This window comes from Salvia miltiorrhiza, chromosome 8 (assembly GCF_028751815.1).
Source record: "Salvia miltiorrhiza cultivar Shanhuang (shh) chromosome 8, IMPLAD_Smil_shh, whole genome shotgun sequence".
NCBI classification, from domain to species: Eukaryota; Viridiplantae; Streptophyta; class Magnoliopsida; order Lamiales; family Lamiaceae; genus Salvia; species Salvia miltiorrhiza.
Genome location: NC_080394.1, coordinates 32282418 through 32295625, shown reverse-complemented (window position 1 = coordinate 32295625; position 13208 = coordinate 32282418). Strand labels below are relative to the sequence as shown.

Sequence of the window (13208 nt, the reverse complement as noted above, 5' to 3'; positions counted from 1 at the left end):
ATATGGTTTTTGCGGAAATTAACCCCATAATAAAATATAAATTAATATAATAAAATACAAATTAATTAATTAATTAATTTAAGGGTTAATGTTGTCAAAATACACCAACTTTCTTTCAATTTTGAATTTAAACATGAACTTTCAGTTTGTTGTCAAAATACATGAACTTTCAGAATTCGTTCAATTTCGACATGCCAATTCTTAATAATTAAAAGCCTACCCCTGCATTGATACAAAACTCACAAATACCCTCAAATGACTTTTCTTCAGACTAAATAATCTATATGAGTTTCTTAAAATTATAAGGTCAAAATTAAATCAAATTATTAGGCCCAACATGCTTCCATATCACTTCAAAATTAATCTATGCATAATCCAACTTCATACCATTGGTCGAATGGTCTTCTTCGGGAGTCAGTTCCTGTTGCGTTTTACGGACCGTCTGCCCCCAGGCTTCATCCAACCACGCGCTCGCAAGGGATGGTTGCAACCTTCCTCCTTTACTAAGTTTCGACGTAAAATATTTTGTTGGAAAATGAAAGAAAACTTTTACTAAACCGGAAAGTTGATGAAAAAGAAAGCGTTTATAGAGGAATTATAAAATATTTAATTTATTTCATAAAATCTCCCCAAGGGAGGAGACAAACTTGTTTAGCTACTCATTCGTAGCTAATACTGGTGTACATAAATTAAAAGAAACTAAAACTAAAATGGAAAAACTTTGAAAAACAGAAATTTAAAAAATTACAAAGATAATTTCTAGAGAGAGAGAGTGTGTTGTGTGAAAGTGTTGTGAATTTTCGGATGTCCTTCTTCTCTCCAGAGCTTGGGTATTTATAGAGGTCGAATCCCCTCTATTAAGTCTTGGTGGTTGGCCTCGGATTCTTCTCTACCGAAGCCAACTCATGGATTGTGACTGCCACCTTCTTTTGTCGGTCATGATTGCCGACACTAGTTAGTACCTTCACATGGAGCTGAACCTTCCTTTTATTATCTTGTAATAATTATTGGTAGGGGCCAACTGCTTTTTCTTCCACTCAGCCTTGTTTTCTACCTTTTGGTGAGTGGAGCTTCTATAGGATTACCCACTTCCGTCTTTTCTGCTAGTGGGTAATTAGTCTGCATCCACCCACTTTTGTCGTTTTTCTTTTAGTGGGTGGTCCTCCTGTCTCGAGTCACATGACTCCATTTTTCTTGTCGGGCATCTTACTTTTTTGGTGCCCGATGTGCTCGTCCTCGTGGAGTCCTGTGCTCCTCATACTCGTCGGATCGAAATTTCTTCTTGTTAGGCTTCGGGAGGAAGCCTTTTCCGAACTCCGGTTCCATCTGCGTAGGACACTCTGCGCAGATGTGATCAACCCAATGGCCTAGATGAGCCATATTGCAAAACTTGCGACGGGTCTCTTTGCTTTCCGCCATCTTGTTGCGCCAGAGTGTTTGCATTTTCTCTTCAAAGGCCTTCTCGGCGAAGCTTGTGGTTGTTCATGTGATGGTATTCAACAAGAACGATCCAAGTCCTGAATTATGAGAGAACTTGAACTTATACTTTACTTTGTCCATCTCCGTGAGACAGACCCATAATCCCCATGCACGCCTTGCAGAGATTTGATCCTCCGAAAAAATAGGTGACAATGGAGACTTGGTGTTCTGGTGCCTTAATCTGGTTTAAGGCCTCCGTATCGGGTCTCCGAAGCTTAATAAAATGAAAAGCTTCGTGATTTCCCTTTCCTGCGGGTTCCGATGCTGCACTGATAAAATACAGTTCCAGAACGTCTCCCCTATTAAGGGATGGGTTGTTTGACCAGGCATCATGAACGGTCTCCTGGATCCATCTTGGTAGACCCTTGATTTCGCTGAAGGCTGGCGACATAGTATAAACTGAGGCTAGCGTCCCCAAATTCATACCACTTCTTGACCTCCTGAGAATTGGCCCCGGTGGTCATCCAAACACGAGGATATTTTCCTCCAATATCAACCCGGCTATATCCCGAATTAATACCCTTCCTGGTATTGAGTTTCTCCCATCTAGACTGGTACATCTGCCAAATAGGAGATATTTCAATAGTGTTAGTATCAATCTTTGATTTTCCTGTCAGCGGCCTAAGATTGATATCTCCCTCTTTTACCCCAGAAGTGAAGGGTTGACATGTTGGTTTGGGCGATAAAGCCTTAGAAACATCTTTTTCTTGAGGATCCGGTTTTGACACCTTAGCCTCAGAACTTGTGCTAGGGGTACTTGAATCCCCTGCTACCGGTACGGTAACGCCTGCTTCAATCAGGGGAGCCCTGATCCCGCGCAGGAGCGGCTTGTAGATTACCTCATGACGAATTATCATCTTCTTAAGACTTTCTTGTATACGGTTAGATACTTTGGCTTCATCAGCCGTCTGCATCCTTCCAGCTTGTTTAGCATGGAGTACACACTCTTGCCATTCTTGTTGAAGCATTTCCATGTTTTCTTTGAGCTGCCTCTGGTTTATAATGATGGCGTCAACCTCAGTTGGCTCCATCCCTTGTTAAGAAATCTGCAAGAACATTATCATCAGATTTCAAAATGACAATATCAAAATCATAATATTGACATTCAGCCTGCCATCTTAGTAATCTAGCCTTTTTCAGGTTTAGATTCAATTTTCTTAGTTAAGAAAGCCTTAATATTAGTGTTATCGACTTTCAAAATGAATTTCTTTGCAAGTAAAAATAGTGGCCCTTTTTTGAACGCCTTTATGACTGCATAGAATTCCTTCTCGTTGATGTGCCAATGAACAGCCTCACTGTCGGAAAAGAGATCACTACAGTATCTGCATGGTTTTTCTCCATAAGGGGTGATTTTAGTGAGTACGGCTGCCCACCAAAAATCACTCGCATCAGTGTATAGGACTAGTTCGTCCTCATCTTGTGGTATTGAAAGCTTTGGGAGATTTTTACAAATCTCTTTAGCTTTTTCATACCCTCGCGATGCTCCTCCTTCCATATGAATGGAACATCTTTCTTCAGTAGTGGACTGAAGATTTTCCTGTGCTCTGCAAGTTAACAACTCCAAGAAAGCTTTGGAGTTGCTTCTTTTCCTTAGAGATCCTCTGGAAACTTCTGGACTTTTTCCACAATATGATCTTGCAGGATTATTCCAGTTTCATCGATCTCAATTCCCAGGAACTCCATCTTCTGGGTAGCAATGACTGCCTTCTTTTCAGACAGCACTAATCCTTCTTGTTGACAAACATCCGCAAAGATCTCCAGATGCCTGACATGTTCATGAATGTTTTTTGATGCAATAAGAATATCATCAATATAAACAAACATGAATGAAGAATAATCTTTGAAAAGATTATCCATCTTCCTTTGGAATATCTGAGGCGCATTGGCTAACCCCATTGGCATGAGATTCCAGACATAGTGTCTTTGTGGAGTTGAGAAAGCTGTGAACTTCTTACTCCTTTCTTCCATGCGAATCTGGTAAAACCCTGATTTGCAATCAAACTTTGAGAATACCTTTGCACTTCTGATGCAGTTGATAAGGTGTTCTCTGCTTGGGATAAAATATCCATCGAACTCAAGAATGTCATTAATCCCTTTGTAATTAATGATCAATCTTGGCTTTCCTCGTTTGATCTCCCCATGATTTCTCACCAGAAATCCAGGATTGCTGTAAGGCGAATTCCCTGGTTCGATCAACTTCAAATCAAGGTGTTCCTTGATTATGCTCCTCATATCCTGCTGATCTTGAGTATTCATCAGGATAGGTCTGAACCTTACGAATTCATGCTCCTTTCCAGTTTTAACTTTCAAGGTAGCTTTGAGCTAGTTCTTATCCCACTATGCCAAAGGGTCCTCGTGATAACACTTCTGGATTCTCCTTTTGACGTCGGCTATGGACATCTATTCTTCCTCCCTAATATCTTTGTGTGATATCAAGGAAACTTTGAGGATTTGTATTTCTTCCTCGGAGAGATCTGGAAATCCCTCAGCTCTGCGTTTGAGCAGAACATCTCTGAATCTCCGTTGATCCTTCATTTGTGGTCTCCGGAGTCTGCCATCATCACCACGCTTGCTGCGGAATTTGACTGGCATCGAGCGATTAAAAGCTCATTCGAGCCTTTGTACAATGATTTTGTGGTCACAATTGGTTGTGAACACAAGCCTCCTAGCTTCATTGTCTTGTGTATACCCTTTGAAGGTTTGCAGAAAATTGTTTCCAAACAAAATATCTGCTCCTGTATCATGGAAATAGATAGGTGGAGTCTTAACCTTATACCAAGGTGTTTGTCCTGTTCCGCCGATCAATATTTCTGTCTATTTTACTCGTGTTGATAAGAGTAAAATCTTCTTTGAGAAATCCCTTCCCGCAATTCGAGGTAGTTCTTATTCAACATCTGCTGGAAAGACTCCTCGTTTTGCTGTACAGATTCCTGCTCCTGAATCAACATAAGCAGCAAAATATTCTGCTTTGTACTTCTCGTATAACATCCCTACAGAGATGTATATTGAGAATGGACTCGTCATTGGATCAGCAACCTTTTTTCGCCGATTGTGATCTCAAACCCGCTTGCCTTCCTTGACCATGGTTGATAATTGTCAAGGAAATTCCGTCCTAAAATCAGGACGTCATCTTCTTGTCCGGCTTTGCCTTCGAATGGAATCTCAAAGCCCCCAATCTCCAGAATTCCAATGTATCGATTGCTTTCTGGATTTGCCAAATAATACAACGTGTTTTGCAAGGAAATTGATTCTTCCTTTCAGTTGTATCAAATTTTGGGGAGACACTTCTCCAGCCTTCGGGGCACTTGAGTTTTACTCTTATGCCTTGAATTGGTGCTTCCTGGATTGCTTTTCTCTCGTAGGAATGAGAAAAGCTTATTTCCAAAGGCCTTGATGTAAGCCTTTTTCCCTGGAATGACAACCTTGGCGCTCTTAATCTAAGGATTTGATCGTAGTTCAGCACCTGCTTGTCTCCGATTTGGATGTCAATTTCCCTTATTTGTGGGATTTCGACTTGGTCAGGGCTAATAGCCTTGGCCATCTCCTTGCATATTTTTGGGATTTCAATAAAATCTTTTCCCAAAAATAGATTCGTATGGTGGGAATTTGATAGGGCATACGAAACTTGATACGTAATCGAATATGGCCTATTTCTTCCCGTTAAAAGATCATTCCTCTTGTAGTCCTGATATAGTGTCAGGGCTCGGCTGAAGGCTGCATCTTGAAGATTATAAGCGATCTGTGGATACAACTCGGCTATAATCTGCTTGGCATAAAGATTGCCTGAGAAGGCTCCCAGTACTGAATCTCTTGCATTTGTGACTCTCTTGTCACAAATCGCAATGTCGATTGGTGTATCTGTTCCTGGATAAAGAGCAGATTTGACCACCAGCTGAATTGCTCCGATATGAATCCATTTCATCGTATTAGCGACTTCTGGCTTTATTTTAGAGAGATCCTTCCGCACATCTTCGGTTGGAATTAACTGGATCTCTACTTGGTTGTTTGTCAATTCTATTCGAAGTGACAGCTCCCGGCTAGTTGTGCCGAAGAAAACATGATGCTTTCTTTTGAATGGACTCAAGATTTGTATAACTTGACCCATCCTTCCTCTTGAAAACCCTTGGAATATTTGTGTATCCACGGTTTTATTCTTGATTTTTTCCACGAGTCTATCCACCACCTTTTTCTGTGGGATCAGAGAATGGCTGGTATATACATTCTGATCGTCCTTCTACAGGTGGGTAACAACCTCGTCTTCTTTAGTTTGACTCATCTCCGGATGGTCCATCTGTCATATCTGATTCTTCAGAGCTAAAGACCTCTTCTTGCTCGTATATACTCTCGTCGGAGGATATATCTTCGAACTGATACACGGGTATCAGTTCCTGGTTGTAGAGGGCATCTTCGATATCCGGTGTGGATTTGAATTTCCTTATCCCTCTTTTCTCGTTGTCTGGGCAATTGATGGAAATATGCCCTTTTGCACTGCACGTCCAGCAGTTACAATCTTTAAAACTTTCATTGGTTTTGGCTTGGGTATGCCTGAAAGTTTTCCTCGCCGGGATTCGCTTTTGAGATTAAAATCGACTCCTCGATGGTCCGCTCCGTTGGCCTGATTTGTAGGAGCGTGCCTCTGTCTGGTCCACATAGTTCTTGGCTTCCAAGAACTCCGCCTTGTTCTTGATTTTCTTTCATAGGGTTGATACCTATGTTTCTTCTTTCTCCTTTGTTGATACAACAACTCAGCTCCAATCTCCGTTGGAAGATCAAGATTGTTGCACATCAATGGAGATTCTTTATTGAGCTTCCTCAATTTCTTGAGATTTCTCTGGTCCGCCGCCTTCTGGCACCATTCGGACAGCTTCTTGTGAACATATGACATCCTTCTTGATGCACTATCAAGTGGATATTCTCCTGGTGATACGTACTCGTTGATGAGCATCTCCCTCCATGGACTCGGGAACTTCGTGAAAAAGAGGTCCCTGGCAGTCTGATCATCAACTAACCTCATATGGACATATAGCGCATATAGGCAAAAAAATTCATCGAGAGCTTTTGGCTCTAGCACCACCAATCTTAGATTGTAAAGTGCCTGTCGATATTTTTTGCGCTTCTCTTCTGCTGATGCTTCAAAGAAACTCATTCCAAGAAAATGGATTTTGATTTGGTGGGCGGCATTTTCAAGGATTTCCAGAGCTGATTCTTTGGTGAACAACTCATTCTTCGCCTCTGTTGATGCATTATCCCAGAATTGTTTTACCATGCCGACAAAACTCGCCTCGAAGATTTTGATGAATTCATTTCTATCATATTCAATCGTGGCAATCACAACCTTCATAGCTGAAGCCCAGTCCTCGATGAGAACTTCCCAATCTTTAAAGCTGGCTTTATCGAGGTTGAGAATCAATCCATAGGGGTGGATTGGTTCAAGTGTAACCTTCCCTACAGGGGTGTCCTGCATCTTAGGCCGGTGTCTTCTGGTTCGTTGATAATGGCTCGAATTTTCACGAGCCCCACCTTTCCTTTATGATTCTTCTTGTGGGTGCTATGTTTTGGGCACCTCTCCTCCTTGGTTCATCTTTAGATCAACCATATTTAAGTTAGCAAATGATTCTGCTAACTCTTATTGTTAGGTCCGGAGGGTCTCGAATAGGTGTATGGGGGGGGGGAATACACCTATAGGCTATTTTTATGAAATCAGAGGCATCTCAAGATAGAGATCAAAATGAAGCTTTACACACAAACTAAGACGCCTGTTTACTGAAAAGAGTTTTGACCAAACAGGGTTGACGATTGATACTGAAATACTCTTCGTAATGAGTTATCAGTTAAGTCACTGGAACTTAACTGATACACGTTAAGGCTTCAGTCGAGTTTGCTAAAACAGAGATGTTATAAATCTTCCTGACTATCAAATGATAGATCAGGCAGACTGATAACATACGCAGCGGAAATACTTTTGTTTCGTAATAGCCTTTTGTTTCGCCGCTCGCCCCGGGTCTTACCTTCGACGCCGCCTCGCATCTGCCCGGGTCGCCAGCGCGCACGCCGCCTCCTCTCCCCGCATCGATCCAGCGCTCGCAACGAGCGTTGGAGATGCTCTTACTGATCGACTGATCATTGTAGTCAGTCGATACCACTGATCCTGGTTGACTTATCAGGATGAGTTTCCTTCAGAAGAAGACTTGTCTTCATTGCTTTCCACGTCAGCAATCATAGATCAGCAGTTGGTTGCCCATCAGTCAGCATGACTGTTTGAGGAGATCTTCAAACACAGCATCACTCTTCTGGGTTGATGAGGCCGATCCTTCCACACAGATCGTTGAACTTTTCTTCTGGAAGAGCTTTGGTCAGCAAGTCTGCTCTCTGAACTGCGGTCGGAATCCATTCAACATAGATGTTCTTCTTTTCGACGTGATCACGAATGAAGTGATGTCAAATGGCAATATGCTTGAATCTGGTGTGATGAACTGGATTTTGGGAGATTGCAATAGCACTGGAGCTGTCGCAATAGATTTGGACTTCCTTTTCTTCGATCCCATAGTCCTTCAACTGTTGGACTAACCATAGGAGTTGTGAACAGCAGCTTCCCGCAGCAACATATTCAGCTTCAGTTGTGGAGGTGGCGACTGAAGTCTGCTTCTTTGAAAACCATGAGATGAGCTTGTTGCCTAGGAATTGACAAGTTCCTGAAGTCGATTTGCGATCAATTTTGCATCCTGCAAAATCTGAGTCTGAATATCCGGTGAGCTTGAAGTCATCGTCAGCTGGGTACCACAATCCTAAGTTGGGTGTGCCTTTGAGATATTGCAAAATTCGTTTTGCAGCATCCATATGAGCTTCCATTGGATCTGACTGATATCTTGCACAAACCCCGACTGCATATGCGATATTTGTTCTGCTCGCAGTCAAATACAGCAATGATCCAATGATTTCTCTGTATTTGGTTGAAGATACAGATTTTCCTTCTGATCCTGGATCTACTTTCCAGTTTGTATTCATAGGAATCTTGACTGATTTCATGTGCTGAATACCGAACTTGGCGATCAGTTCTTTGGCGTACTTTGACTGATTGATCAGTATTCCTTCGCTGGTCTACTTGACTTGTAATCCAAGAAAGAAATTCATTTCTCCCATCATGGACATTTGAAACTTGTTAGAGCATCCACAATGGTGGGTGCGATGGCCGGATCGAACCCGGCCTATCGCACCCACCACCATTGCCGCACCCGGGTGTGAAGGAGGGGAGGCGAAGCTACGCACTCGTGAATAGTGGGTGCGATGGAGGGGGCGTGTAAAACACGCGCCCCTTTTCGGCCGAAAAAATAAATAAATTAAAAACTAGCCGTTTTCGACCGTTTTTACTTTTCCGTTGCAGATTTTTCTTTTTTTTTTAAATTTCTATACTCCCTCTATATATACATATACAACCTCATTCTCTTCTTCATCATCTATCATTCATCCATTCTACTCATTCATCCATTCCCCTCATCTTCTAAATTATTTCAACAAATAGCAATGGAAGGCGATTGGAGCAACTATTGGCGTGAACATCCTCAAAATCCATCCCCCGACGAATCAAATGCTTCCAGGCAAGGATTCTCGCCGTTCATGCAAGAATCCAATGCCTTTCAAGCGGCGGGCACCAATTTGAACCCCCGTTTTGCCGCCGTTGCCGAGCCCGAGCCCGACGTGGAGGAGATTGCTTCTATGCCGGCGGCATCCAAACGTAGCAACTATTATCCGGCAGAAACGGTGCTAATTTGCCGTTTGTATTGCGAGCACACCCACGACTCTGTGGTGGGTGTCGATCAAAAAGGGACGAAGTTTTGGGGCTCCCTCTGCGCCGAGTACAACGCTAAAAGGCCCGAAGGATCTATTTCACGCGACGTCACGCAAATCAAATCTCACTTTCAACGGGTGTCGAAGGATACGAAGAGGTTTGAGGCCATGCACAAAAAATGCCATGATCAATGGAAATCAGGCATGAGTGATATTCAAATCCTGGAGCAAGCAGAGGCAATGTGGCTAGCCGAGTACCGTGTTCCGTTCCGGTATTCACATGCATGGAAGATCTTGCGCGAGTCGAAGAAATTTTCAAGTCTCGGCGGGGATGTTCACTCCGATGTCCATTCGGACAAACGATCAAAGGGGTCCGACGGTCAAGAGAGACAAGCGGAAAGGCAAGAAAAAGGCCGAAGAGACGTCGGAGGATAACCAAAAAGCTCTCGGGTACATGGCGAATATGGTGAATGCAATGGAAACGTTCTCCCAAGTTCAACGTGACCTCGCCGATAGCATGTTGATGAGCCGGGACACCTCTCAAATGAATCCCGACGAATTGGCGTTTCACATGTGCAAGGTGGCGGAGATCAAGCAACGACACAACATCCCGTAGATTTTTAGGATTTTTTATTTTATGTTTGTTTTAATTTAAGTAATTTAGGATTTTAATTTCTTGTATTTCTTTTATTTCTAACAATGTAGGATTTGAATTTTAATTCAATGAAATTTTAATTTCTTAATTATTGTAAAATGGAAACTAGAATAAAACTAATTCAAAAATAAAATAAAATCTATTGCACCCATAGTGAGTGCAATACCATTGTGGGAGTGGGTGCAATAGAAGTGGGACCCATTCTATTGCACCCACTATGGGTGCAAGCATTGTGGATGCTCTTAGTCATGATATCAGCAAACTTCTTGCACATGCGATCGGATTTGGATCCAAAAATTATGTCATCGACATAAATCTGAACAAGTAGGAGATCTTCTCCTTCTTTGAGAGTGAACAACGTTCTGTCCACTGATCCTTTCTTGAAACCTTGTTCAACAAGACACTCGGAAACAGTATCATACCATGCTCTTGGAGCTTGTTTCAAGCCATAGAGCGTTTTTTTCAGCTTGTACATCTTTTCTGATCCTGCAACCTCAAAACCTGGAGGTTTCATCGGTGAGCACTCCGTTGAGAAATGCACACTTCACATCCATTTGGTGTACCCTGAATCCTTTGTGAGCTGCGAAGGCTAAGAAGAGTCTGACTATTTCCAATCTGGCAACTGGGGCAAACGTCTCATCGTAGTCGATTCCTTCTTCTTAACTGTAACCTTTTGCTACAAGCCTTGCTTTGTTTCTCACAACATTTCCTTCTTCGTCTTTCTTATTTTTGAAAATCCATTTCAAACCAATCACCTTTGCATCATCTGGTCGATCCACAAGCTCCCAAACTGAATTCCGATTGAACTCATTGAGTTCTTCTTGCATTGCGATGACCCATTGAGTGGACTTCAGAGCTTCTTCGACATCCTTGGGCTCTGTAGATGATAAGAAACAGCTAAAATTCTTATCTTCGTTGATGCAGTTCTGGTTGATATCAAAGACGAGGTTGCACAATGATCTTCGAGTCTTTACACCGTTTGATGGTTCTCCAATGATGTTCTCCTTTGAATAGAGTTCAAACCATCTTCGATACTTCTTGATCTCTTCAGGTGATGGTGGAGGTTCTTCAGTCAGAATAGTTCTGAAACGTTGAGCATCTTCTAGAGCAGGAGAGAGTTGAATTGGAGCTGCTTCGGCATGTTCAACTCGTTCTTCGGCAACTGGAGTTCCCCCTTGACTGATGCCATCTATGTGGCTCCAGTCTGATCTTCAGACCTTTGACTGATCTTCTGATACTGAAACTTTTCAGTATCTTCATCTTTTCCTGGTCCCCACACCAATACTGTAGAAGGTTCGGTGTTAATTATTTCAGTTCTGGAAACTTCAGTGTTCTCAACACTTCTTTCAGTTTCCTGTTTCCTGAAATCATCAGCAGACTCATCAAAAACAACATGTGGTGTTTCTTCAACACAAAGAGTTTGAGAATTAAACACTCAATAGGCTTTGCTGGATCGTTCAGTTCCAGAGTATCCAAGAAAGATTCCTGGATCAGCCTTGCTATCAAATGTGTTTAATCTCCTCTTATCATTTTGTGGATGAAACACCTAGAACCGAAAGCATGAAAATATGAGATTGAATGCTTCCTGTTCTTCTATAGCTCGTATGGAGTTTTTCCATGTCTTTGAGTGAGGAAGGAGCGATTTTGTGTGTAGCATGAGTTGTTGACTGCTTCAGCCCAAAACTTTAAGGGGGGTTTTGATTCGGCTAGCATCGTCCTTGCTGCTTCCTTCAAAAACCTGTTTCTTCTTTCTGCTACTCCGTTTTGTTGAGGAGTCCTTGCTACAGAAGTTTGATGACTGATTCCTTGTTCCTCACAATACTCACGAATGACAGTATTGAGGAATTCAGTCCCACGATCTGATCTGATGCTGATGATGTTGACTTCCTTTTCAACGCTTAGTCTTCTCGACAGCTTTGGCAATTCCAGCAGTGTCTCTCTTTTGGTGTAGAGAAAGATAACCTAAGTATATCGTGAATAATCATCCACAACAACTAAGGTATACTTCCTACCATTGTAACTTCTGGGAGAGATTGGGCCAAACAGATCCATGTGAAGTAGTTGAAGAATCCTTTCAAAGGAGTGTCCTGACTTTGACTTGAATGACGTCCTTGTCTGCTTTCCTCTTTGACATGCTTCACATTCTTGCTTCTTCTGGAACACAAGAAGGCAAACCTTCTACCAATTGATGTTTAGCAAGCTTGTTGATCGTTTTGAAGTTGAGGTGGTTGAGTCTCCTGTGCCACAGCCAGTTGAGCTCCGAGCTGCTTTTGCTGATGAGACATATTTCTAGAGGGTTGTCTTCCCATGAGACGACGTAGAGACTTCCTTGTCTGATTCCTCTCAGAACCACCTTTCTTTGACTGTTTCTAACAGTGAATTCATCCTTTTTTATCTTCACTGCGAAACCGTTGTCACAAAATTGACTCACATACAACAGATTATGTTTAAGACCAGAAACAAAGCTAACATTACTGATACTAGCGTTACCCATGTCGAGCACACCATAACCTTTTGTTTCTCCAATTGAGTTGTCTCCGAATGCAACTTTTGATCCAGCTTTCTCAACATATTGCGTTAGATATTCTTTGTATCCCGTCATGTGCTTCGAACAGCCGCTATCCAGATAACATGTTCTTATTGAAGCTTTAACTTCTTTCTTCTTTTTATGGTTCCTGTTTTTGACCTGCAAGGAAGAGTTAATTTAGGTACCCAATCAATGTTTGGGTCCTTCAATGTTAGCTCGTGTTCCCTTTGGAACCCATATCTGCTTCAGAACTGATCTTGGTGATGATCTCTTGCACTTTGTTGGTTGTCTGGTTGGCGCTCCAGTTGGCACATGAGCATTCTTCTGTTGAGCTTTCCTTTTGAGAACCTCACTCTTGTAGAAGCTTTGTCTGATGAGTTGTTGAGGTCTTCTTTGCTCTACAAAGTATCTTCCTTGAGATACTTGAGTCATTCTAGACTGATGGACACTTGACTGATGTTGTGGAACATGAGTCATATGATGTCCAGTCGCTTGTCGTCGTGATTGGCGTTTGGCTCGTCTGAACCTATCATTGCTTTGTCTCCATGGATGTTGTTCTATTTGGAACTGAACTGATTTCAGTTTCTGACTGATGTTGTTGTTCTTTCCCCTAGACTAGTGAGGAAGAATCTTCTTGAGTCCTGATGTTCCTTGCCCAATCTTTGACTGAAATCCACTTTCCAGTCTTCTCAGTAGGATGATCTGGTTGGGGGCCTCCTTTGCTCGTCTGTAGCTTTGTGGAGGAGGAACATTTGTCCTTGC

At 42.2% G+C, this 13208-nt stretch overlaps 1 protein-coding gene across 1 annotated transcript; it reads left to right on the top strand.

Moving 5' to 3' along the window:
• The first annotated feature begins 9093 nt into the window (after nt 1–9093).
• LOC130998338 (uncharacterized) lies at nt 9094–12762 on the top strand. The gene is made up of 2 exons (XM_057923763.1): nt 9094–9665; nt 12696–12762. The coding sequence occupies exons 1-2, from the start codon at nt 9094–9096 to the stop codon at nt 12760–12762; spliced, it is 639 nt and encodes a 212-aa protein (XP_057779746.1).
• The last annotated feature ends 446 nt before the right edge of the window (nt 12763–13208 follow it).